This window comes from Symphalangus syndactylus, chromosome 7 (assembly GCF_028878055.3).
Source record: "Symphalangus syndactylus isolate Jambi chromosome 7, NHGRI_mSymSyn1-v2.1_pri, whole genome shotgun sequence".
NCBI classification, from domain to species: domain Eukaryota; kingdom Metazoa; phylum Chordata; class Mammalia; order Primates; family Hylobatidae; genus Symphalangus; species Symphalangus syndactylus.
The window spans coordinates 43,502,931-43,526,042 of NC_072429.2; the positions used below are offsets into that span (position 1 = coordinate 43,502,931).

The window sequence follows — 23,112 nt, forward strand, 5'->3', positions numbered from 1 at the left end:
CTCTAAGTTTTCCAAATTAAGCTTAGTGTTTAAAAACGTTTGAACACATGATCCTATGTAAGGCCTACATTATTTCCTGTGAGATAGGTGGGGTAGATATCATTATCCTTCCTTTACAGATTAAAAAACAAGGCTGAGAAAAATCAAATGCCTACCCCAGGCTCATTCAAGTAAGTAAATGGCAGAATAGGGTCTAAAAACCAGGTCTTGTATTGAAAATTCAACAAGAGGATAGAGAAAATTTAATTGACAAATACTGATCTGAAAACAATTTTTTTTCAACGGTAACAAATGTCCTTTGTAGCACTTTGGAGTTTGATATGAAGTATCTTCTTATCTTGTTAAGGGATCCCTATACCAAGAATGTTTTCATCTCAACCCCACTATTTCTAAGTTACCTTAAAACAGAACACAAACAAAACAAAACCCTGTGTGCTCTAGTAAGAAGATATAAGAACCAAAATGGAAATGCAGGTTCTCAAATGAGCTGAAAGATTCCACATAGCAGTGGGGCAGATTGAAACACTCTTTACCAAAGGAACATGGGACAGAAAAGGAGATTAAATCAGAAAAGGAAGAAGGCTAATGACATACGAGGAGCCACAAATGCCACAAATGAAAAACAAAGTATGTAATACTTGTTGCAATTATTCAGTGTGCTTGCTCTAATGCCTCCAAACATTAAAAACATTGAGTTCCTGCTTATGGCAACATTTATCTCATTTATCTGCTGATATCTGCCTCATCCTTGAATCAGGTATTGCTTAAACTAAGTTCTGCCAGCATAAAGAATAAAGTCAACCAGGACACACCCATTGGGCATTTCACGCGTATGAGCACAAATTGTGATATTTTATGTTTCTTATGATGAAATCATTGAAGGCATCATGAAAACAGCAAAACAGCAGGAAAGCTAGTAACAATTTAGCATTTCCCAGTCCAGGCGGGAATGTTAATTCTAATTACAACGAGGAATACCAAAGTGGAGTTCATTATGATTAAGAACTTGCTGTACTAGTGTGAATTGTTTATAATAGGCATGTCTGGCATAAAATACAAATATTGAAGCAGACAGAGATGGGTCATTCAAAGCTCAGCTGGGTTCCCTTGAACCTCTTACCTTATAAAGTTAAGTAGGAATAGAAGTATTTTCCAAAGTCAAGATATTATTTTAAAGAGACAAATAATAGCTATGATAGCTGCAGGAATAATTTTTTAAAGTAAGTTCTAACCACCAATAAAAGCTGTTTGTGTGGGCTTAAAATTAACATGTTCAAAATTATTAATACACATACACAATACACGTATACATGGTTCCCATTTACATTTAACATCACACATTTAAAGTGGGAGAATACAGAAAAAAAGAATAAATGGAAACTGAAGCCATGACAAAGAATCATGGACTACAGGAAAATAAGTCACAAGGAAGCATGCTTATGTAAGAGGAAATACATGTGATAAACAACAGGAGACATGGGAATGAATGTGGTGTGTTATGTCCTTTCTTTAACAGAATCATGTAACAGACACTACTCAATATTGATCTCAACTGATCCAGTTCTCCAGTCTCCCTGGAAAACAATGGATTGATGCCCAGGGTGCGCTGAACACTGGAACCACAGTCACTTCTGCACTTCACACGATTCTGCTCCCACCAGTTGAGCTACCAACAGTTCCTGGTGATTTTGCTTCCCAAACATGTTTATGCCATTTGTTGCTTATTACTGTACTTACTTAATTTGATTAAATATTAAGTAAAATGATGAAATATGAGTGTAAAAAATTGTTCTATAAAATCTAAATGGAAAGATGCCATATAGCCTTCCTTGACTTACAATTGCTGTCAAGTAAGGTGGATGTAAGACAATTTTAAAAGACTGGGGTGGGGGCAGGAGCGAGGAATCATAAAAATTTAGAAATCTGCACGAAAATTATTCTAAAAGTACACGTTGAACATCCCTAACTTGAAAATCTGAATTTTGAAGTGCTCCAAAATCCAAAATTTTTTGAGCATTGTTATGATACTACAAATGAAAACTCCCACATGGAAGTACTTACCACAAACTTTGCTTCATGCCCCAAATTATTTTAAATATTGTATAAAATTATCTTCAGGCTATAAGGCGTATATGAAACAAAAATGAATTTCCTATTTAGACTTGGGTCCCATGGCCGAGATACCTCATTATAATGCAAATATTCCAAAATCAGAAAAAAAAATCAAAAATCTAAAACACTTTCAGTATTAAGCATTTCAGGTCACGGATACTGAATGTGTATCTTTAATTTCTTGTTCTACTTTGTTAAAGTTTGTTCTACTTTGTTCTATTTTTGTTAAAAAAATGGGGAAAATAGTAATTCTACAGATGAATAATAATTGCTAATGATGAGCAAATACTTCCTATGACCCAGGAATTAGTCTAAGCACTTTACATATATCAAACTTGTTTAATCTTTATAAATTAGTACTATTATTATCCCCATTTTACAGATGATGGAAAAAGGCACAGAGAGTTAGCCTGCCCAAGGTTACATTCGTTTTAGTGGTGGAGATTGTATTTGGCCTTTATAGTCTGGCTTTTAACTGCTACACGATATCAATGCATTACAGGTATAGTTTATATACACACTAAAGACATGGAACTCCAGTCAGTGGGCTCATAAAAGCTTTAGACCATCAAAAGATTAGAAAATAAATTTTCAATCACAGGTTTTAGGTTTCAAAAGTTTCAAAAGTTTAAAGTTTGCAAGTTATCTTTCTTAAAATTATTTCCTTGTTTTAACTAATTTTTAAATTAAACTCCAGTTCAATCACATCCACTAGAAGGCTTCACTTTCTACAAATGGGCAGGTAAAGGTGATGATCTTAAATACCATACTGGGAGTTGGGATCTGTGTAGCACTAGAATCAAGAGTTATTGTATATACTTGAGAAGGAGCACAGCATGATTTAGTTGATGTTTTGGAGGGGTAATCTGGCAGTACAGCTTGGATTATTTTAGTGGGAATGAAGATGATAAAACATGAAGAAAATGGGAGAACTCACTTGGGTAATATATCAGTTTCTGATATCAATGTATCAAGTGGTTTGGTTTATTAGTCAGGCTTAAGGTTTTGTTGGCCTTAAGACATAGTCTCTAGGACCATATATTATCATTCATTCATTCATTTAACCAACACCCACTGAGCACCAACTATGCACTAGTGATACAGGGGGGAACAAACAGACACAGTCCCTGCCTTTGCAGAGCTTATGTTCTGGTGGGTGATACAGAGAAATAACAAATGAGGGCACAAATAATGAACTATCATTGTAATGTGCTAACAAAGTATGCAGAATACTATAAGAACATACAATCAAGAATCTAATCTAGTTTATTTTTTTTAAAAAAGTGGGGGGAGTACTCAGATGTTTAAACACAAAACAATAAAAATGAGGATCTTGAGTATTATCTGTACACTTTTTATTAACCCATTTGGCCACAACAATAACCCAGTAAAAGTGATTTTACATCTAGTTAACTAGTTGACTCAATGTTATTATAACCCTGTAATGTATTTGCTGGGTGCCTACTATGTAGTGGGCTCTGTTCCAGGAGTGGGACATAAAGCTATGACAAGATAGATCAGGTCCTTGCCTTGATTGAGTTTGAATACATCACCTTCATTTCCACCTCTGCTTCTAAGACAGTCAAATACATCCCACTCAGATAGGGATTCATCCTATTTCTTGTAGTAAGTTCCCAGGGTTACAGATTAGTAAATGCCATACCTAAAGACTTAGGATATTGTGCATAAAACACTTTCAATAGTGTCTGTCAGACAGCAGATGCACAACAAATATTGACTTTCGTTAGAATTGTGTTATTATTATAATGCTAAATCTCATGTCCTTTCTGGTACACTGGAGTTCATCTCTGTAAGCACATATTGTAAGTAGTCTGTCACAGAATTGATATACTACTTCATGTTAATGATTGAGATCAGTGAGGAAAACCACTTTAATATTGTCTAATTCCTCTCTTAATGTATAGGAGCCGTGTGAACTTAGACAAGCATCAACCTCTGTAAGCCTGCTGTCCTCATATTGAAAAATCAAATAACAATGCCTATCTCATTCAATTGTTGTCAGCAAAAGTGGGCAGCAGAACAGTGGGGATCAATAAATGTTAGCCACAAATCATAACTATTTGTATTACTCTGAAAAGGAGGGGTTAACTTATAGTTTATGCATGCTTCCAAATGAATGTGAAAGACTAAAGAATGAGAATTTTTTTGCTATCAAATTAAAAAATTAACAGGCACATTTAGATCACTGAAGAGAGAAATTAGGAAAAGTTTTTTTTTTTTTTTGCTCAATTAGAAGTGTTTTCAATGACATATTTAAAACTATGTGAGTATTCTTCCCTATTAAGATCTGCAGAGGAAAAAAAAATGGAGGGAAAATAATCGGGAACTCTTGTGAAATCATAAATTATTTAAGCAGAGTACCTACCACTAAGGATTTGAGCATGTATGAGCAATGAGGTGGATTCTTAGAGGAGAGATTCAGCAGTGAGACAGGCTTATGGCATGGAGAGATGTGTTCTATTAGACAACTGTATTGTCCCCTTAATTATATACATATATATGTATATGATATATATGTGTATACATATGTATACGTATATGTATATATAAATAGAATTCTTAGTTATTCTAAGCAGATGTCAGATGTACAAGGATAATTATTAGCATGGGCTATTTAACTCACTTTTAAAACGTGTAAAACATTATTGTAGGGTTGGGTCTTGATTTGCTTCCCATGAAACTGTTGGTAGCTTAGGGGCCAAATTAACGAAAGACATCTCATTCTAGTGCTTGAGGCTCAGAAATTGGAAAAACGGGCAACTAGGTCAAGTAGCGTTCTCATAGCCTCACAGATGAGCATCCGAAGCAAGGGCCTCCTTCTAGTTGACTTGTGCCAAGGGACGGGCGAAGCGGAGTCTGCCTTCTGGGTCCAAAAGGGGGCTTTGTTAACATGGAGTTGCTCAGCGCCCTTCATAAAAATTCTTCTGGCTGAGGGTTCTACGTTGGCATACGGTTGGTTCCCTCTTCTTTTCCGAGGTGGCGAGTATCTCTTCCTTTGCCAAGATGGCGGCTCCAGAATCCTCTGGAGGCCGCCCCCGTAGATCGTCTCCAGACAAGAGGCTTGCTGAAAGCCTACTTTTTTCCTTTCACACCAGACAACGTACAGGGAACCGTTTACCCTTCAGAACCGAGGAAAGACGGCTTAGGCTACCCGCGATCGCGAACCTTTGCCAAGATGGTGGCCGCGGGGCCCGGCGGGCGTCACTGTACCCTACCAAGATGGCGGCTGGCGGCTTCCGGGACGCGCTTCCCCAGTCGTCTTTAAGATGTCAGAGCAGAGGCAGCCGCCGTCAGTCTGAGCGCGGCGGGAGGAGAAAGAGTGGCTGTGGCCGAGCGCCCGAGGAGGATTAGGTGGAGCTGCGGCAGCCCGCGCCCCTGTCAGGAGCTGGCAAGCGATGTCACCTGTGGGGGTGCAAAAGTTACCTCCCCAAACCCTAAAGCCACACAGCACAACCATTCCCAGAGTCACAAAAATCATAATCTGTGCCGCACAAGGTAGGAGGCTCGGTCCTGGCATCGTCCAAACCTTCCCGACGCGGCGAGCTGGGGAAGGGAGCTGGGGCGGGGGCTTCCCGCACAGGCACTCCTCGCCCAACGGCTCTCTCCTCTCTCAGGATGGGCCACGTGTTTCCTTCCCCTTGGACTGAGGGGGAAGCTCGTAACAGGAACAGCTGTAGGGAGTTGAACGCTGGCATTTTAAAGCTGCCTGTATTTTGTTTTATTTATAGGGGCAGGGGTCCTACGAACGTGACATGGTGAGCAACGCACAGAGTCGAGGGCAGCAAATGTCAAGATTCGGGGGTGGGGCCTGCACCGGGAACTTGGATGCTGGCCTTGGCCGGGGTGGAAGGAGAGGTCAGGAGTTTGGGAAGGGGGGGGTATACTTCGCCAGCAACTTACTATTTTGCCTGCAACTTGCTTTTAGGCCTGCCGCCCCCTGCTTTCCTTAATCATAATAATAAAAAAAAAAGTGCAAAGAAATCCAGCTCGCTGGAGGTTTTGCATTTGGCGTGCAACTTCCTTCGAGTGTGAGCGCAATGGGCGGGAGGGGTGGGGGTTGAACTTGGCAGGCGGCGCCTCCTTCTGCCGCCGCCGCCTTGCAGACTCGGGGAAGAGGGTGGGGGACGGTCGGGGCGCGGGGGAGGGTGGGTTCTGCTTTGCAACTTCTCTCCCAGTGCGAGAGCGCGGCGGCGGCAGCTGAAGACCCGGCCGCCCAGATGATGCGGTGGTGGGGGACCTGCCGGCACGCGACTTCCCCCCGGCCCAAAGTACGTATGCGCCGACCCCCGCTATCCCGTCCCCTCCCTGAAGCTTCCCCAGAGGGCGTGTCAGGCCGCCCGGCCCCGAGCGCGGCCGAGACTCTGCGGCACCGTTTCCGTGCAACCCCGTAGTCCCTTTCGAAGTGACACACTTCACGCAACTCGGCCCGGCGGCGGCGGCGCGGGCCACTCACGCAGCTCTGCCGCGGGCGGCGCCCCGGCTCCTCTGGCCCGCCCGCTGTCACCCGCAGGGGCACTGGCGGCGCTTGCCGCCAAGGGGCAGAGCGAGCTCCCGAGTGGGTCTGGAGCCGCGGAGCTGGGCGGGGGCGGGAAGGAGGTAGCGAGAAGAGAAACTGGAGAAACTCGGTGGCCCTCTTAACGCCGCCCCAGAGAGACCAGGTCGGCCCCAGCCGCCGCCGCCCTTTTTCCTGGGGAGTTGGGGGCGGGGGGCGAAGCGCGGCGCACCCGGCGAGGCGGCCACGCCAGGGGACGCGGGCGTGCAGGCGCCGTCGGGGCCGGGGTGGCGGGGCCCGCGCGGAGGGCGTGGGGGCAGGGACCGCGGGCGCCCCTGCAGTTGCCAAGCGTCACCAACAGGTTGCATCGTTCCCCGCGGCCGCCGCGCGGCCCCTCGGGCGGGAGCGGCCGGGGGTGGAGTGGGAGCGCGTGTGTGCGAGTGTGTGCGCGCCGTGGCGCCGCCTCCACCCGCTCCCCGCTCGGTCCCGCTCGCTCGCCCAGGCCGGGCTGCCCTTTCGCGTGTCTGCGCTCCCTTCCCTCCGCCGCCGCCTCCTCCATTTTGCGAGCTCGTGTCTGTGACGGGAGCCCGAGTCACCGCCTGCCCGTCGGGGACGGATTCCGGGGGTAGAAGGAGACGCCGCAGCCGGAGCGGCCGAAGCAGCTGGGGACCGGGACGGGGCACGCGCGCCCGGAAGCCTGGACCCGCGGAGCCCGGCGCGAGGCGGAGGGCTGTCTTGTCAGCTGGGCAATGGGAGACTTTCTTAAATAGGGGCTCTCCCCCCCACCCATGGAGAAAGGGGCGGCTGTTTACTTCCTTTTTTTTAGAAAAAAAAAAAAATATTTCCCTCCTGCTCCTTCTGCGTTCACACGCTAAGTTGTTTATCTCGGCTGCGGCGGGAGCTGTGGACGGTGGCGGGCGAGCGGCTCCTGTGCCAGAGGTAAGAAGCGAGGCGGGAGGGGGCCGGGGTGCGCTGGCTCCCCCGAGGTGCCGCTGGGACCGGAGACAACTCGGGGGCCGCCGCGGGAGCCTACAAACTTTTATTAGCCTCGGGGAGTGGGGGTGGGGGGCTGGCGAGGGCCGGGCGACGGTGACGAAAGGGCAGCGCGCGGGTGACAGCGCTGGCCTCTTCCTCTCCCTCCGCCGGCGTCCCCTGGCCGGGCCGAGGGGGAGGAACCTGAGCTCGGACGGCGAGCGGAGCCTTGTCGAACTGCCGGGGGTTTCGAGCCTCTCATTCCTCGCGGGAATCCTGGCCTCTTTTCTCCCCACAGTGTCCCCTTTCCTTCCAAGGGGGTCGCCCGACACCCGTTGTCGTGGTGAACGCTAAGCCGCGTCTGAATTCTACTCGCCCGAATATTTGCACTCCACCCCGGCGCGCCCGAGCGCGAGCCCGGGCTCCGGGGAGGCCCCGGCGGCGCCTGGCTTGAGGAAGGCGTGCAGGGCGCGTGAGGGTGCACACGCGGGGGGCTGACAGCCTGCAACTTGGAGACTCGGGCCGGGGCTGGCGTTATCTGTTAGAAGTGGGCGTGTCGGAGAGAGAACTCAACAGGTCTGGACATACTTCTCTTTTAACCTCGCACTTTTTTTCTCCCCTCCTCCCCCGCCCCGCAAGGGCTTGCTCTTTAGCGTTTGCTGTTAATTCGCGCCTGAGGTTTCTAAGTGGCCCCTTTTAGAAAGAGACCCTCTGTAACCGTAATAGTTTTGTGCTGCGATTTTTACAAGTGCTAGTTTGACGTTTGGGGTTGCAGACTTGATAATTGCAACCTTGTAATACCACTTAAGACCCTCTGGCGTGGTTCATTAGGGCCGATTAATGTGGCAGGGTTATTTGCAACTTAAACTGGGGGATAATGTCGCTTGAGGGAGCGTTTTCGTTTTAGGAAGTATTGTTTTGGTTTCGGGTTTGAAGGCAGCTGTCAAAAAAGCGGCATGGAAATTCATTGGGCTCCATTTGATACCTCGTGTTTAGAGATCGTTATCACCTCAGATAAACGGGGCAGAGAGGTGGGGAGATAAGCAGTTTACCTTCAAGATTTGTAGTGGCAAGTCCACACCCCTCTCTCTACCTTCATATTTACTTTTCAGTGAGGGCCAGTGACATTTATACTGCCTAACGTCATCGTATAGGAAAAGTTTCCTTTTATTGGACGGGATTTGACTACAGTGTCCCAAATGTGCTTCTCCGTCTTAGCCCATCTCTTAAAACACCGTGATTAACAATATACTAACAGTCTTACTCTCTTGAGAATAGGCTGAGAATTGGGATAGGTGAAGGCAGAGAAAATTATTTTGAACATTTTACTGGATACGGTTGTACCTGAATTTATATGAATGTGATTTTACGGTTCTGTGTTTTTCCATTTTTCAGTACTTCGATATTTGTTTGGAAAGGAAAGAACTTAGAGATGTAATAGCATTTCATATTGAGGATCTCAAGCAGTGTAAACAAATGTTGCTTAATCTAGATGTTTTTGTGAGTTACGATAAGAGTCAGCTATATTTAAGTTATTTAAGCTAACGTAGTGAGAAGCTACTACACCTTCTCTTCTCTTTAAAATGTATATTTTAGTTGGCCTATATAAAGTGTATCTCGTATATCCAAATTTCATATATCCAAAATTTGGAGGTGGGCACATCCAGTCAGAAGTATGGGTTAAAAAGCCTTTTCCCAGCCTGTCGAAAGATAAGCAGATCAGCATTGTTTATTTTTCAAAGAAAATGTGCATGGTTCACCAGTTGGTTGTACTCAAAGGTTTGGATGTGTGACTAGCTGGTAGGAGGGAAATTTGGAAGTAATTAGGGACTGAGAATTCTAGCGTAGTATTTATCAAATGTTATATGTATTGGTTCTCAGAAAAGCAAACAGCCTTGATTGAAAAGAGGTAGGAATTTTAATGATCACACTTTCCTTTTTTGAAATTAAATACTTTGACATCAACTTGAACCTTTAGAATAATCAGATGTAATGAATTATAATGTCTGTGATTAACAAAGCTACACGTTCAGTGAGCGGCAGGATGAATAGCCAAGCTTAGTTCGATACACTTTTGCCCTCAGCTGTGCAAATGGATTGCATTGTACTTTTAAATGTGGCACGCTGAATGGAAGCAGGGGACATGGCTTTTTATTCTGGAAGATAGAAACTACTCTTCTGGTAACAAAGAATTTGATTCGGAGTTAACTAAAAGGTTCATTTAACACGCTGCCTCTTACTAATCGGATCAGGAAGATAATGTGACTTTAGTGCTTATGACGTTTTCCCCCCGTTTTTGTTTTTTGTTTTGTAGTTGATGTTCACTGATGGACTCCAAAGAATCATTAACTCCTGGTAGAGAAGAAAACCCCAGCAGTGTGCTTGCTCAGGAGAGGGGAAATGTGATGGACTTCTATAAAACCCTAAGGGGAGGAGCTACTGTGAAGGTTTCTGCGTCTTCACCTTCACTGGCTGTCGCTTCTCAGTCAGACTCCAAGCAGCGAAGACTTTTGGTTGATTTTCCAAAAGGCTCAGTAAGCAATGCGCAGCAGCCAGATCTGTCCAAAGCAGTTTCACTCTCAATGGGACTGTATATGGGAGAGACAGAAACAAAAGTGATGGGAAATGACCTGGGATTCCCACAGCAGGGCCAAATCAGCCTTTCCTCGGGGGAAACAGACTTAAAGCTTTTGGAAGAAAGCATTGCAAACCTCAATAGGTCGACCAGTGTTCCAGAGAACCCCAAGAGTTCAGCATCCACTGCTGTGTCTGCTGCCCCCACAGAGAAGGAGTTCCCAAAAACTCACTCTGATGTATCTTCAGAACAGCAACATTTGAAGGGCCAGACTGGCACCAACGGTGGCAATGTGAAATTGTATACCACAGACCAAAGCACCTTTGACATTTTGCAGGATTTGGAGTTTTCTTCTGGGTCCCCAGGTAAAGAGACGAATGAGAGTCCTTGGAGATCAGACCTGTTGATAGATGAAAACTGTTTGCTTTCTCCTCTGGCGGGAGAAGACGATTCATTCCTTTTGGAAGGAAACTCGAATGAGGACTGCAAGCCTCTCATTTTACCGGACACTAAACCCAAAATTAAGGATAATGGAGATCTGGTTTTGTCAAGCTCCAGTAATGTAACACTGCCCCAAGTGAAAACAGAAAAAGAAGATTTCATCGAACTCTGCACCCCTGGGGTAATTAAGCAAGAGAAACTGGGCACAGTTTACTGTCAGGCAAGCTTTCCTGGAGCAAATATAATTGGTAATAAAATGTCTGCCATTTCTGTTCATGGTGTGAGTACCTCTGGAGGACAGATGTACCACTATGACATGAATACAGCATCCGTTTCTCAACAGCAGGATCAGAAGCCTATTTTTAATGTCATTCCACCAATTCCCATTGGTTCTGAAAATTGGAATAGGTGCCAAGGATCTGGAGATGACAACTTGACTTCCTTGGGGACTCTGAACTTCCCTGGTCGAACAGTTTTTTCTAATGGCTATTCAAGGTAAGATCAGTGTTTTTCTGTTTCTTAAGAATGGTACATTTAAGATAGATTAATAGATGTAAATCTTCATTGATTTGTATGTGTTCTCTAAAGATTCATGTGCTTTTTTATATGAATAAGTTTAAGTGGCCTTTTCAAAGTAGGAAGGGTAGACAACCTAAGTGACATCTGTACGTAACCATTTCAGATTTTTTCCTTAAAAAGTGGTTTTCAGTATCCCATTGGCCAATGGTGAGGATTTTATTTAACATTTTTAAAATAATATTGCTCATTAACAGATATCTTAAGGAAAAATTATATAAATTCAGGAGAGTATAATGTCTCATAATATATTGTGTTGTGCATGTTCATTCAGCTGTTTTAGAATATGTTCTTATATTACAATAAATGATACCCTTACTTAACATAGTCAAAAGTTGTGCTGCCTTATTTGTAAATTCGTTAAGTGTTAGCTTGAGATTAAAGGGTTAAAAGCAGAAGTACTAACAAAGTACTGTTCTTCAAACTGAATCTTCTGTTAAAGAATTTGAGTTTTGAAATTGCTAACGCAATGCAGTGAACAGTGTACCAGACCATAGTATTAGACACAGGTCTTGCTCACAGGGTTCTTGCCCTAAAGTAGCCAAGTTGTCTGCCGATCAATCTCTTTAAGAGAGGAATTGGTGCCAACATGGTGCAAAACAAAATTTTACTTTCAAATGTTCCTGCAAGTTCTCAAGTAGATAACTGATGGCCAAAATTGTTAAGCTTCAATTTTCAGCTTTCATTTGATTTTTCTCTTTTTTTCACTCAGTCATTTATAAGCATACTGATATTTTTGTCTGACCCAAAAAGGTCAGAAAATGGAATTATCAGAAAAAAGTTCTAAACGTAGATATACGTGTTGGTAGGGGTGAATTTCTTTGCCCGGTAACCTCATCCCCAATTCAGGTAAATGCTAGGTTTTATATCCATTTTAGTTGTGAAGGAAAATATAAAAATGTGGATTGTAGTGACACAAGATTGATTAATCAGCGGTTTTTTTTTTAAAGAAGACATGGTAGACAGAGTGATTTATTTGTATGTAACCATTGAATTTTTTTCTTAAATGTTAATGATATTCATCGTTCCCATTAACTAGTTATTCAGATTTTTGAAAATACTTTTTCTATGAAAGCTATCCTAACCCTGAGGATGTCTCTTTTCTTTCCTCTTTACGTAGGAAGCTTTTCTTATTAGGGAAATAATTTAGACTTAGATTTAGGCTATGTTCTGTTCTTCTAAAAGGCTTAGTTGTCAAAAAAAAAAAAGACCAAAAAACCTCGGTTCTTATGTGTCTTAATGCGAACTACCTCCTAATCTATTGTTTAAATAATTACCTTTTATTTAGAAGAACACTACTTCAACCTGAGTTGAAGGTTTAAAATCTTTTCAGTAAGGAGATTTGAGATGTTTATTATTGCATAAGCTGTTGTGTTTTAAATGCTAAAAGACATGCTGTGTTTTAAAATTTTCAATTGCAAATTTTTGGCAACAGAATTCACATACTTGGTTTTCTTAAAAGAGTTAAGTACGGTTGATTTGACTAAGCTATCTGTAGGAAACTCTTAAATTGATTTATAAAACATGTAATTATACAAAGAAAAATAAAACATCTTAGGAAACTCTTGGGGATTATTAATGGGTTTTGCCCTGATAATCATCATGGCATGGTTTTCATTTTCCTTACTATAAAGAAAAGGCATGGGACAAAACTTATTTTCCATTTGCTATGAACTTTTAAACCCTATAAAATCTGGGATACAGAGTATAAGTAGATGAACATAGTTACTCTTAAATCACTGAAGGTGATTTTAATGCTTTAACTTTTATAGTACTTTATGACATAAAGCATCTTCACTGTTTTTAATTTGGGCCCCATAACCTTATGGAGGTAATAGGCAAGGCAATGATGATGCGGCTTTTTAGAAGTTCTTTAATATCGAATGAAATTATTATTTTTATGCCAATCTGTGATTGGGAAATCAGTAGTCTGTGTCCTAACAAGAAGGTATAATACTTTATACAGGGTATTTTGTTAATATTTGAAGATTTTATACCTTGTGGCATTAACTTAGCACTGGGAACTATGATTACCCAAAACAAAGCTTCATCCAAATAAATTGAAACAGTGTTTCTTTTAAACCATCATTGAATTAGTCTATTGTTTCCAAACAACAGCCCTGATATGGCTAAAATTAGTTGCTTTCTCTTCTCTATATGTTACATGACTATAGCCAAACATTTGCTATGACCAGTGATCCTGAGTGATCAGCAAATAACACATTGAGACCACAACTTGATTGAATACTGACCTTCTGACTTTACGTAGAAAAATATTAAATGCCACTAATAACTTGAATTCCTTTTAAATTAGAAAAAGTTATAAATTGCAATTTGACTTTTTAAAATGCCACCTAAAATTGTTTTTATCAGAATACTTCAAAAAAAAAATTCTCACTTTATTCTCTGGGGGTGAGAAGAGGCAATTCCTTCCTTCCACCACAACATTGAATTATCACATAAAATTGTAAAATTATGAATATTATGATTGAGCTTAGTAAAGTATTTTCTTTTTAAGTTCATTTATAGTAAAACAAGAGAAACCTTATTGATTCTCAAAATCTATTCTTTAAGTAAAACAAACTAGCCATTCTAAATATGTTTTTAAAAATACTGAAATTCAGTACATTTAGCATAAACTTACTGATGAAGGCACATTTCTGCATTATTTGATTTTCAGCCATGTTTCATTTAAGCATTAATGGCAGAGGTAGGGAATAGAAATGGTTTTAGGTGATATTAGAGCTTTTATTGGGATTATGTTGAAATTTTAGTGTTAAAAAATTGTTCGTATCCTGAAGGGAGGGATTATTGGAGAGAACGAATGATGTAGGATGAACTTGTAAATTCAGTTTTTGGTAGAGTCTAGGGCTTTGATGATTGGCACTTAATGAAGCTACTAAAATTTATGTAGATTTTAATGTCTCATTAGTAATCGCATCTGTATCTGGTTTTATGAAAGTAATGAAATTGAAGACCTGTACAAATACAGAATGAATGAAGCAAATTCTGCTAACATCGTGTTGAATGTTTTCTCAGAAAAAGAGGAAATACAAAGAGAAGAGATTTGTTTTGACTGTGATTTACCCCCACCCCAATGGAAATTTTCTTTACTTCCTAACTTTTTTCTTTTTCTTTTCCTTCTAAAGATTCTGGCAATGGGTGTTTCAGTGTTTTTTAAGCTTAATATTTCTGGTACTCATTTATGTAAAGTGATTTCTGAATGTTAAAGGAGATTTCCTTTTAAATATGTATTCACTTATTTTTAGCTTTATGACGAGCATCTTATTTTTTAAATCTATAACTTGTTATGGCTACATGATTAGTAAAAGAAAAGCTTTTAAAACACACTGTGTGTTCAGGTGTGTTATTTTAGTGTGGAATGACTAATACAGAAATATGTGACTAGCATGTGGTCAGATTTTATTGAAATTACTTACGATGTTTCTATGGCTATTCCCCTTATATTTTTATAATTGGTAACATAATTCATGTTATTTTGGTTTTGTCTATTTGTGTTGCATGTATTTTAGTCTGACCACTTTTGCTACTTATTTAATGTTTATACATTTTATGAAAGACTTATTCTGAAATATACCTTGCATAAATGTAGGTTAACTGCAAATTGTATTAATAGTGAAATGGATATGTGGGTAGAGATCACTTTAGGGGCCTTTTGAGATTTAGTGAAGGAAAGATTGGATCAAAAGGGTTTACTTTAATGTGACTGCCTAATGTGAAAGTCGGAACATCTGCATTAATTGATTAGTTACATAAATCTTAGTCCACTCTGGCCTGCAGGTGATTGAAACAGCTCAGGAAATCTTAATTTACGTTAAGTTTAGACAAGGTCTGAGGCATAGTTCTTCAAGCACATTCTTTTTTACTTTAATAATTATTCCTAATTTTAATTAGCAGTGGGTTCTCATTATGTACTAGTACTTAGGTGGGCAAATTAAATAAGCAAAATAGGTTTGTGCTGAATAGCATTTACCCTTCTGAGGACATCCTGGTAATATTTTCATCAAGAGTAATTGTGTAATGCAATATTTACAGGTATTTGCTAGATTAGTGGGCACTTGTTTTCATATTTCTGAGTCATGGAAAATATACATTGGTGATTCCTATTGCATAAAGAGTTTTCAAGAAAATTGTGTTGAATTAAGCTATAACTACAAAAGAAAATCCATTACTTATTGACCTTTACAAAGGATTTTTAAAAGCCCATGCTCTCCTTATTTCTGCAGCTTCAGAGAGCCAACTGCTCTTACTTTCTTCTGGCATATTCTGTTAATACTTGGGTTTTGTATTTTTCAAGTAAATAAAATATTCCTATTGAGAATTTCAATTTTAAAAAAGAAAAGATCTACTAAGTGTTCCTTTCCCTTTTGAATTATGTGTGATCATTTCTATGCTAAACTAGATTAGGGTGTGACTTGTGATGGTGATTTTTGTTCATTTTACATATTAAGAAAGAAATAGAATTTTATTGCAGTTCAAAATTATTTGTAGACAGTGGTTTTAACCCCCAAACACCTAATTTTGACAGGTTGCTTTCCTTATTCCTCAATACTGTCGTAAATGTCTCTAAATACAGAATTTCCAGTGGAGTTCATGAATTAATTGGGGGTGGAGGGTGAAGAGGGAGGAGCAACAGAGATGTGGAATGCTATATATAAGTTTAGGAATATCCAGATCAGTTCTGAAAACTAACAGTTTGGATCAACTGTCATGAATTAGAGGTTTAAGAAAAGAAAAATTTAGGACTATATTTAGGTACAAGGGAATGCATCAATCAGGATTACAATTTAATTTCTTTTATTTGAGATAGAAATCTGAAACTAATCATGGCTATATAATACTAATTGTTGAGTTATGTTGTTGTTTCTTACTATGCTTTATTATCAAAAAGGATAAAATGCACATTTTACTTTCTTTTAGATTATTTTAGCTAAGATTAAGTTCATATTTGTCCCATTTTTATTTAAGCTGCTGTTTAATAAATGAAAATCTAATGACTTGAATGTAGTCAACCTAATGTCTTAATGTTGATATAATCATTTCATATTTCATAGTGCCCTTTTACAGCCATTGTCAACTGACTGGAGAGCAACCCTTTTCTTTGGTAATATATTTCTATGGGTTGTGTATTTTTCTGCTGGAATATTGAGAAAATTAATTTTTCATAATATGCAGAATAAATTATGGGGTTCTGCAAGTGCTAGACAGTCACTTACACTATTTATATTGCAATACATTCCTTAAATTCAATATTTTGAATGACAGTGTGTTATCCCCTAATTTTATCCCTTGGCCAATTTAAATATTAATTACATCCCAATAGAGCTGCATGCTTAAACATGCTTTTTCAGAGTAACCCAAGTATTAATTTCGAGTGCTTTAAAATATTTTTTCTTTTTAGCAAGTTTCAACAAGATTAGTAGTGTCTATAATGCAGCAAGTTCAGTGAAAGTACCTGTTGTTTTAGAATTTTTTTTTCATTCACACTATAGGGCACCAAAAATATATATAAGGGGAAAAAAGTTTTAATGATATGATTAGTTGTAAATGTTTACACATTTTATTACCTTGAATTTTTATTTTTGTAACTAATAATTTGAGAGTTCAGTAAGTATGCAGTGTTTAAGACATACAATTTGTTGCAAAAAGTGTTAACTTACCATTTCTTTTTACAATAAAATTAGCCTTTATTCTAGTTGATTTCATAATTGTCCATAATATTTAGCCGTGGCTATTATGAAAGTATATTTGATAGCCAAATTTTGAAAGCTATTATGAAATGATACAATTCAGTACATGATTTATTATTTCATGCTGGTTGGGGCAGTGCTGTGACTTATGACCTTATGATTGTCACATGCTGAACACTAAAGCTGTACCAGTTTGTTATGGACACTGTTTTACTTTATGTTATTGTTTTAATGTTTTCTTTTGTAATTATTGAGGATAAGAGCTTCCTTAATTTTAAGACTATTTAAATTGCAGATTTTGCTTTTTTATTTTTTTAACCCTTAAATCCCTTCCAAAGAATTTGATTTAGATATTCAGTAGTAGAAACAGAAGAAAAATACTCAACTAAAAGTCCAAAGACTTAGTTTCTAATGCTAAGGGAGACAGTCTATGGCCTCGAACTAGGTACTTTGGAGTCAAAAATACTTTCTTTACAACTATGTTTGAATTGTTTTCAAAACACCTGTGTTTGTGTTTCTAAAATTCCACAATCCTTTTAACCTGTCAATTTGATGAGGGAAGTAATTAGGGTAAGGAATGGTATAACAAAGTTGGTTCTTTGACATTTTCTTTATAGATTATCGAATGTAAGACAAATAGATGTGAATGCAGATTTGGTGTTTTTGTAAGATAAGGATTTAAAATAATGTAGTTGGTGATATATAAAAATAAACTATTGCTGCTGTTAGCACGCGAGAGGTGGGGCTCTTGGGTTCCCAGAGCTTGTTTTCTATGTCAGGTACAGTTATTTTAGATTAGAACTTAAAAGAACTTGAGAGTTCCCCTAACCCTACCCCCTAATTTTTTCGAATAAGAAATTGAGATCCATAGAAAGTGTTGAGGTAAAGATCACAAAACACTTCATGAGCGGTGTTGCCAGTTTGAGTATCTCAATTCTTAGTTATCTAAGTTCCCCGGTAGGCTTCTTTAATTATCTGGGTCTCTTCTAGACATCTGAAACAAATAGTTGATTGACATAATACAGACTAGCCACATATTTTATAAGAGTTACTTTTGACTCATTTAGATTTTTAAAATATACAGTGTCTATATTCTTCCCTATACATTTTGTTAATCTTTTTTTACCTAATAATGATTAAGCACCAATTATGTGACAGCACTATGCTAAGCACTTTGCATGCATTCATCTCATTTAAATCTCAACTCTGTGAAAGTTTTTATTCTCGTTACTGTATTAAGTCTCGATTCTGTCAATATCCATGTAGCACAGAAGGCAGCTGTTATTTACCTTAATTTTACAGATGTGAAAACTAAAGGCATTTAAAGAGAAAGAGAAAAAAATAACCAGGAAACCTTAATACTTATCTGAAGGGAAATATTTAATATTGGGTATGTTAGTTCCTCGTGTATCTTTAATAATTTTTGTCAACAGCGAATCTTTAAATAAAATATAAAGGATCAGGCCTCTGCTCTTCTGCATATATTTGTAAGGTCACTTACTGCTTTTTGTCACAGTTTCAATTTCTGTAAAATAGAGGGTTTTTACCTGACAGGATTTGTGCATGTACTTTTACTTTGAAAATTAAAAAGCATTAGGCCGGGTGCGGTGGCTCACGCCTGTAATCCCAGCACTTTGGGAGTCCGAGGTGGGTGGATCATGAGGTCAGGAGATTGAGACCATCCTGGCTAACACGGTGAAACCCTGTCTCTACTAAAAATACAAAAAATTAGCTGGGCATGGTGGCTGGTGCCTGTAGTCCCAGCTACTCGGGAGGCTAAGGCAGGAGAATGGTGTGAACCCGGGAGGCGGAGCTTGCAGTGAGCCGAGATGGCACCACTGCACTCCAGCCTGGGCGACAGAGCGAGTCTCTGTCTCAAAAAAAAAAAAAAAAAAAAGAAAGAAAATTAAAAAGCATTATAAAGATGCCAGGTGGAATTTTTAAAGCTCTGCCAAGTCCGCTTAGCTTAAACCAGCATGACTCTCATTGGCTAAGTACATTATGACATCTGTGACTGTGGTGTAGGTATTTCCTATAATCAAGAATCTTTTAGGGTCTGCTATGTGCAATCCCTGAAGGGTCATGGATCGCAGTTTCATAAAGACTACTGTATTTTAAAGCCTTCAAATGCCAAGGTAGTATCTTCACAATGATTTTTTTTTCAGTTTTATTATTTTTTGAAAGTGCCTTCGACAAAGTTTTCAGTGGATTTTGTTGAGGGATATTAAGTATGCCAGCTACATAATAGCCATAGTGATAACTCCAACCACATTGTTATATTTTTATTAATAAATGCTAGAGTATTCTCTTTCTGGTATTTCCTATTCTGATATTTTTATGTAATCAAGTATGCAAAGATTCTTTGTCATTAGAAACCTTAATTTGCCTGAAAATGCGAATGAAATTATCAGGTTTAAAATTTTTTACATTTATTACATTTATTGAAGCTGTCTGAAAAAGCTCTTGAGTATATTGAATACCAAAATTTATCCTAACTGCATAAAGTTGGGAGGATTGTGAAACTTGACTGTGCTTACTTTTTTCTTTATTGATCAAATGGTTGAAAAAAACTTCAGTTAAACAAATTTGATGTATTAAACCAAAGTTATAAAAGCAGAGGCAAGCATAGAATTATTAGACGGCAGTTTAAATTGGTAAACATACCGATGTAGAACCTAAGTTTGTAGGCAGCTTTCTTAGATGAAAACTTAAAAAAATTTTTAATTAGAACATTATGTGAAATTTGTCATCTGGAATTCAGCTGGGTTTATTAAGGACAAAGTGTATGACTATAAAATAGATTGATTTTTTTTAAAAAAACAGAAAACCCAAAATAAATGTTCTAAGTTTCCACCTTAGGAGGCTATGTATATTGCTCCTCTTTGAAACTGCCTTCAGAACCACCTTGTAAGCCATAAAAGAAAATTGGACTCATTGCACTATAGTAACACCTAACTGTTCTTGCTCAAAGAAAATGTATTTATTCCTAAGCTTTATTTGTGTGACTCCAAATCATTTGAGTATTGCCAGATATTTAGAAATTTAATCCTCTCTCGAATGATAACGTTTATTTTCTTAGAGGGTTTTTAAAAGAGCCCACATAGATATTTCTACAGAAAATGTTTAATTCTGTTTTGAATATGCCTGGAATAAGTGAATAGCTTCCCAGGGTGACTATTCTGAAATGGATGATACTTAGTGGTTAAGTTCTGATTTGTGTTTTCTTTAAGTTATTAAGGAACTTTATGCTAACAGTTTATATATTCCCTCTTCTTGGCCTAGTAAAGAAGTAATAGAGACTATTCACATCTAAGCCTGATTTTTTAAATAAGTATTTATTTTATGTTTAAGTAAGGTAGGTCTGCTTTTGTCTTGGACTTGAATTTGGCAATAGCAGATATAAATTAAACATAATGTGAATTCCTACAACAGTCTCCCAAACAGTTTAATTTCCCATTCATACACATTTCCCTTAGTGTATAAGGGAATTAAGTATCTGATTATCAGTATAGCAAGAACAACTCAAGTATACTAAAATTATTTATACTCATAAAATAGTTTGAGTTATAGCTACAATATAAAATTTATATATTTTCGACTTTTATTCCTCACAACCTGAAAAAAGCCTCTGCGATTACTGATAGTACTTTTAAAAACTAAATGAATTTTGTTACTATTATTTGCTGAATTTAGTCATGTTTACTGTTCAAAACATGCTAGATTAAAATGGATCCTAATCTTTGAAATGATGAAGGCATGTGTAGTGGTGTCAAAAATAGGATATTTATTTTGTAACTATTCTGTTAGTGCTGAAGTTCTTAGAATTTCTTTGTGACAACAGCCTGCTTAAGAACTTTAGATTTTTTAGAATTGTACTAAAAGCAAACTGTTTTCTTGGATGTTTGTTCTTTCTCCCCAAAAGATGATTTATAAGTTTTCAGAGCTAAGAAATGGGAATGAAGAGCCATCCTAGCATGGCAGTTAATGTTTTACTGTTAACAGGTTTTCTCTACACTGCTTTATTAGCCTTGAACCTCCTACTTTGTTCGTCAGCTGGGAGGCTGGTAGATTTTCTATTAGGTAGCAAATGCTTCTCATCACTAAACACATATCATGGGCTGGTGTTATTGCAGTCTGTGGATGGGCACTACATTTTTAACCAAGAAATGTTTTTGAAGGAAAGAAAAATTGGTGAAGTAATTTCTAATTCAGTGTTTTAGGGATGAGTGACCTTTTAATTTATAACGACATTTAACAGAGCTGTACAGTGCTTTGGGGGTCCCACAGACATAGTTAAGAAAACAGTAAATAAGGAAGCCAAAAGGAAAAGTTATAAAACTATTAAGAAAGAAAATGAAAATTCTAAACTTCAATTTTGGTGCCTGGCTAAATTTGATTTTTGTATGCCTCAGTGTTTCTCTATGGACACTGGGAAATCAGTAAGCAACCTAGCTGCGTTATTATGTTCATAAGTGGAAGAACTAAAGAACTACAAAGACATGTTCTAGGCCAAGAATTCTTGAGATAGGTAGAATGGGAGGTTAACTAGATGATCTCCAAGGTCCTTCTAATTGCACTTGGCAGCAGCAAGAATTTATCAGGCTAGACACTGGGCATATGGAGATGAAGAAGATGAAAATCCCCAGCAGCATGGAGAGCACTCTGATGATAGTCATCCCTGCCTCCTCCTCCCTCAGTTTGCTTTTTGAAATGTGAACTTGAAGGATCTCAAGCTCCTTCCTGAGAAGACATAACAAACTTCATGGAGGAAAGTGCATGGATGAATGGGAAACAAGATTTGATTCAATTATTTGGAATAAGAAAAGGGGCAACAAGGAGTCTGAAACAAACGAAAGAAAAGATGGAAAGAATTAGTTGACTAGATGAGGACTGAGTAGATAGGAATGAGCCAACAGGTGACTTCAACAACTAATGGATGAAAGTATTATGTGCATGCATGTTGTCATCAAATATTACATGATACAAGACAAGGAGAGAACATGACTTTCACCATAACCTCAGTTTGTGTACCCTAGGTGCAAGATATTTTTTTCTTCTAGTCGCTTAAGCATATCCTTACTGTCTAGGAGAAATAATCCTCTTTCTGGGCTCCCCAGTGTATAAGCTCAAATCTGATGAAGTTTTACCTGAAATGTTCTTTCCCCAGATACCCACGTGGTTTACTCTCTCACTGAAACGTCAGCTCTGTAAAAGAGATCTCTGACTGCTCTATCTGAAATAGTAGAATCTTTCACATAGTCTTTCCTTCTTCTTGACATCATCTATTTGTGTCTTATCTGCTCACCTGCTACAATGTAAGCTCCATGAGAGCAGTGATACTGTCTGCCTTGCTTACTCCCATATGCCAGCATCTAGAATAGTGTCTAGCACATAGTAAGACCTCTACAAATACATGTTGAATACCTAAATAAACAAAATTTGACATATAAACCAAAAAGATTTATAGGAATGGATTATATTTCTAATCTTTCTCGAGTAAGGAAAATGTCAGCAGATACTGAATATCACTGAGAGAGAGAGATGATAGCCCAGGTTATCTTCCCCAGATAGAAATTAGCCTTAAGACTGACAGGTGTATACGAATACAGAGAGAAGTATACATAAAGAAGATGTATTTTCAATTGTCAGTCTCTAAATTTGCTTTAAGACTTTGAAATGGATTGCTTTTCATAATTTCTTAGAATAACTGTGGTCTGTTTACCATTGAAAAATTAGAGTAGCCAATGTTTGTAAATGAAGGGTTAGAGGGTTTTTTCCTTTGGTTGTTAAAAGCTTGCTCAAGGCAGTAACTTATAGTAGATTGTCAATATAGGAACTTTTGTAGCAGAAGCTTTATGCTTTTCACTTTTATAAGAATTGAGATTATTTAAGCAGATGAGTCTAATGTATATTTTTGTACTGACTTACCTAGAAGGTCAGGCAGGAAATCAGTTTCCTCATTTTTCAGACAAGCGTGTGTGTAATCACTGAGTACCTTAAGAGAGGAGGGGTGTTTTATTTTTGCCTGAATTTTCAAAATATCTTTCTTCAGCTTATTTATATTTTAGATTTGACTTATTCTATCTATAGTATATAACAGTCAGAAGGTTGGTAGGGTAAGTTCATCTCTTCCACTAAGATTTATAGGAGAGTTCAACCTAATATGGCAATGACAGTCACAGAAAAGAGAAAATGCAAGGTAAGTAGGTGTT

The 23,112-nt window shown here is 38.7% G+C and overlaps 1 protein-coding gene across 8 annotated transcripts in view; it reads left to right on the plus strand.

The window, feature by feature from the left end:
- Nucleotides 1–23,112, plus strand: part of NR3C1 (nuclear receptor subfamily 3 group C member 1) — a 160,328-nt gene that overhangs the window by 23,216 nt on the left and 114,000 nt on the right. For 3 of the 8 annotated variants that reach the window (XM_063642718.1, XM_063642719.1, XM_055285803.2), the window contains exons 1-2: nt 6,891–7,564; nt 9,912–11,108. In XM_063642718.1, coding sequence (XP_063498788.1) covers nt 9,925–11,108 — 1,184 coding nt within the window. In that variant the 5' untranslated portion in view covers nt 6,891–7,564; nt 9,912–9,924. Of the gene's footprint in view, nt 1–3,363; nt 5,629–6,281; nt 6,402–6,627; nt 6,792–6,890; nt 7,565–7,586; nt 8,174–9,911; nt 11,109–23,112 lie in introns of those variants that run through there. The other 5 variants (XM_055285807.2, XM_055285802.2, XM_055285806.2 and 2 more) reach the window with 5 other exon arrangements.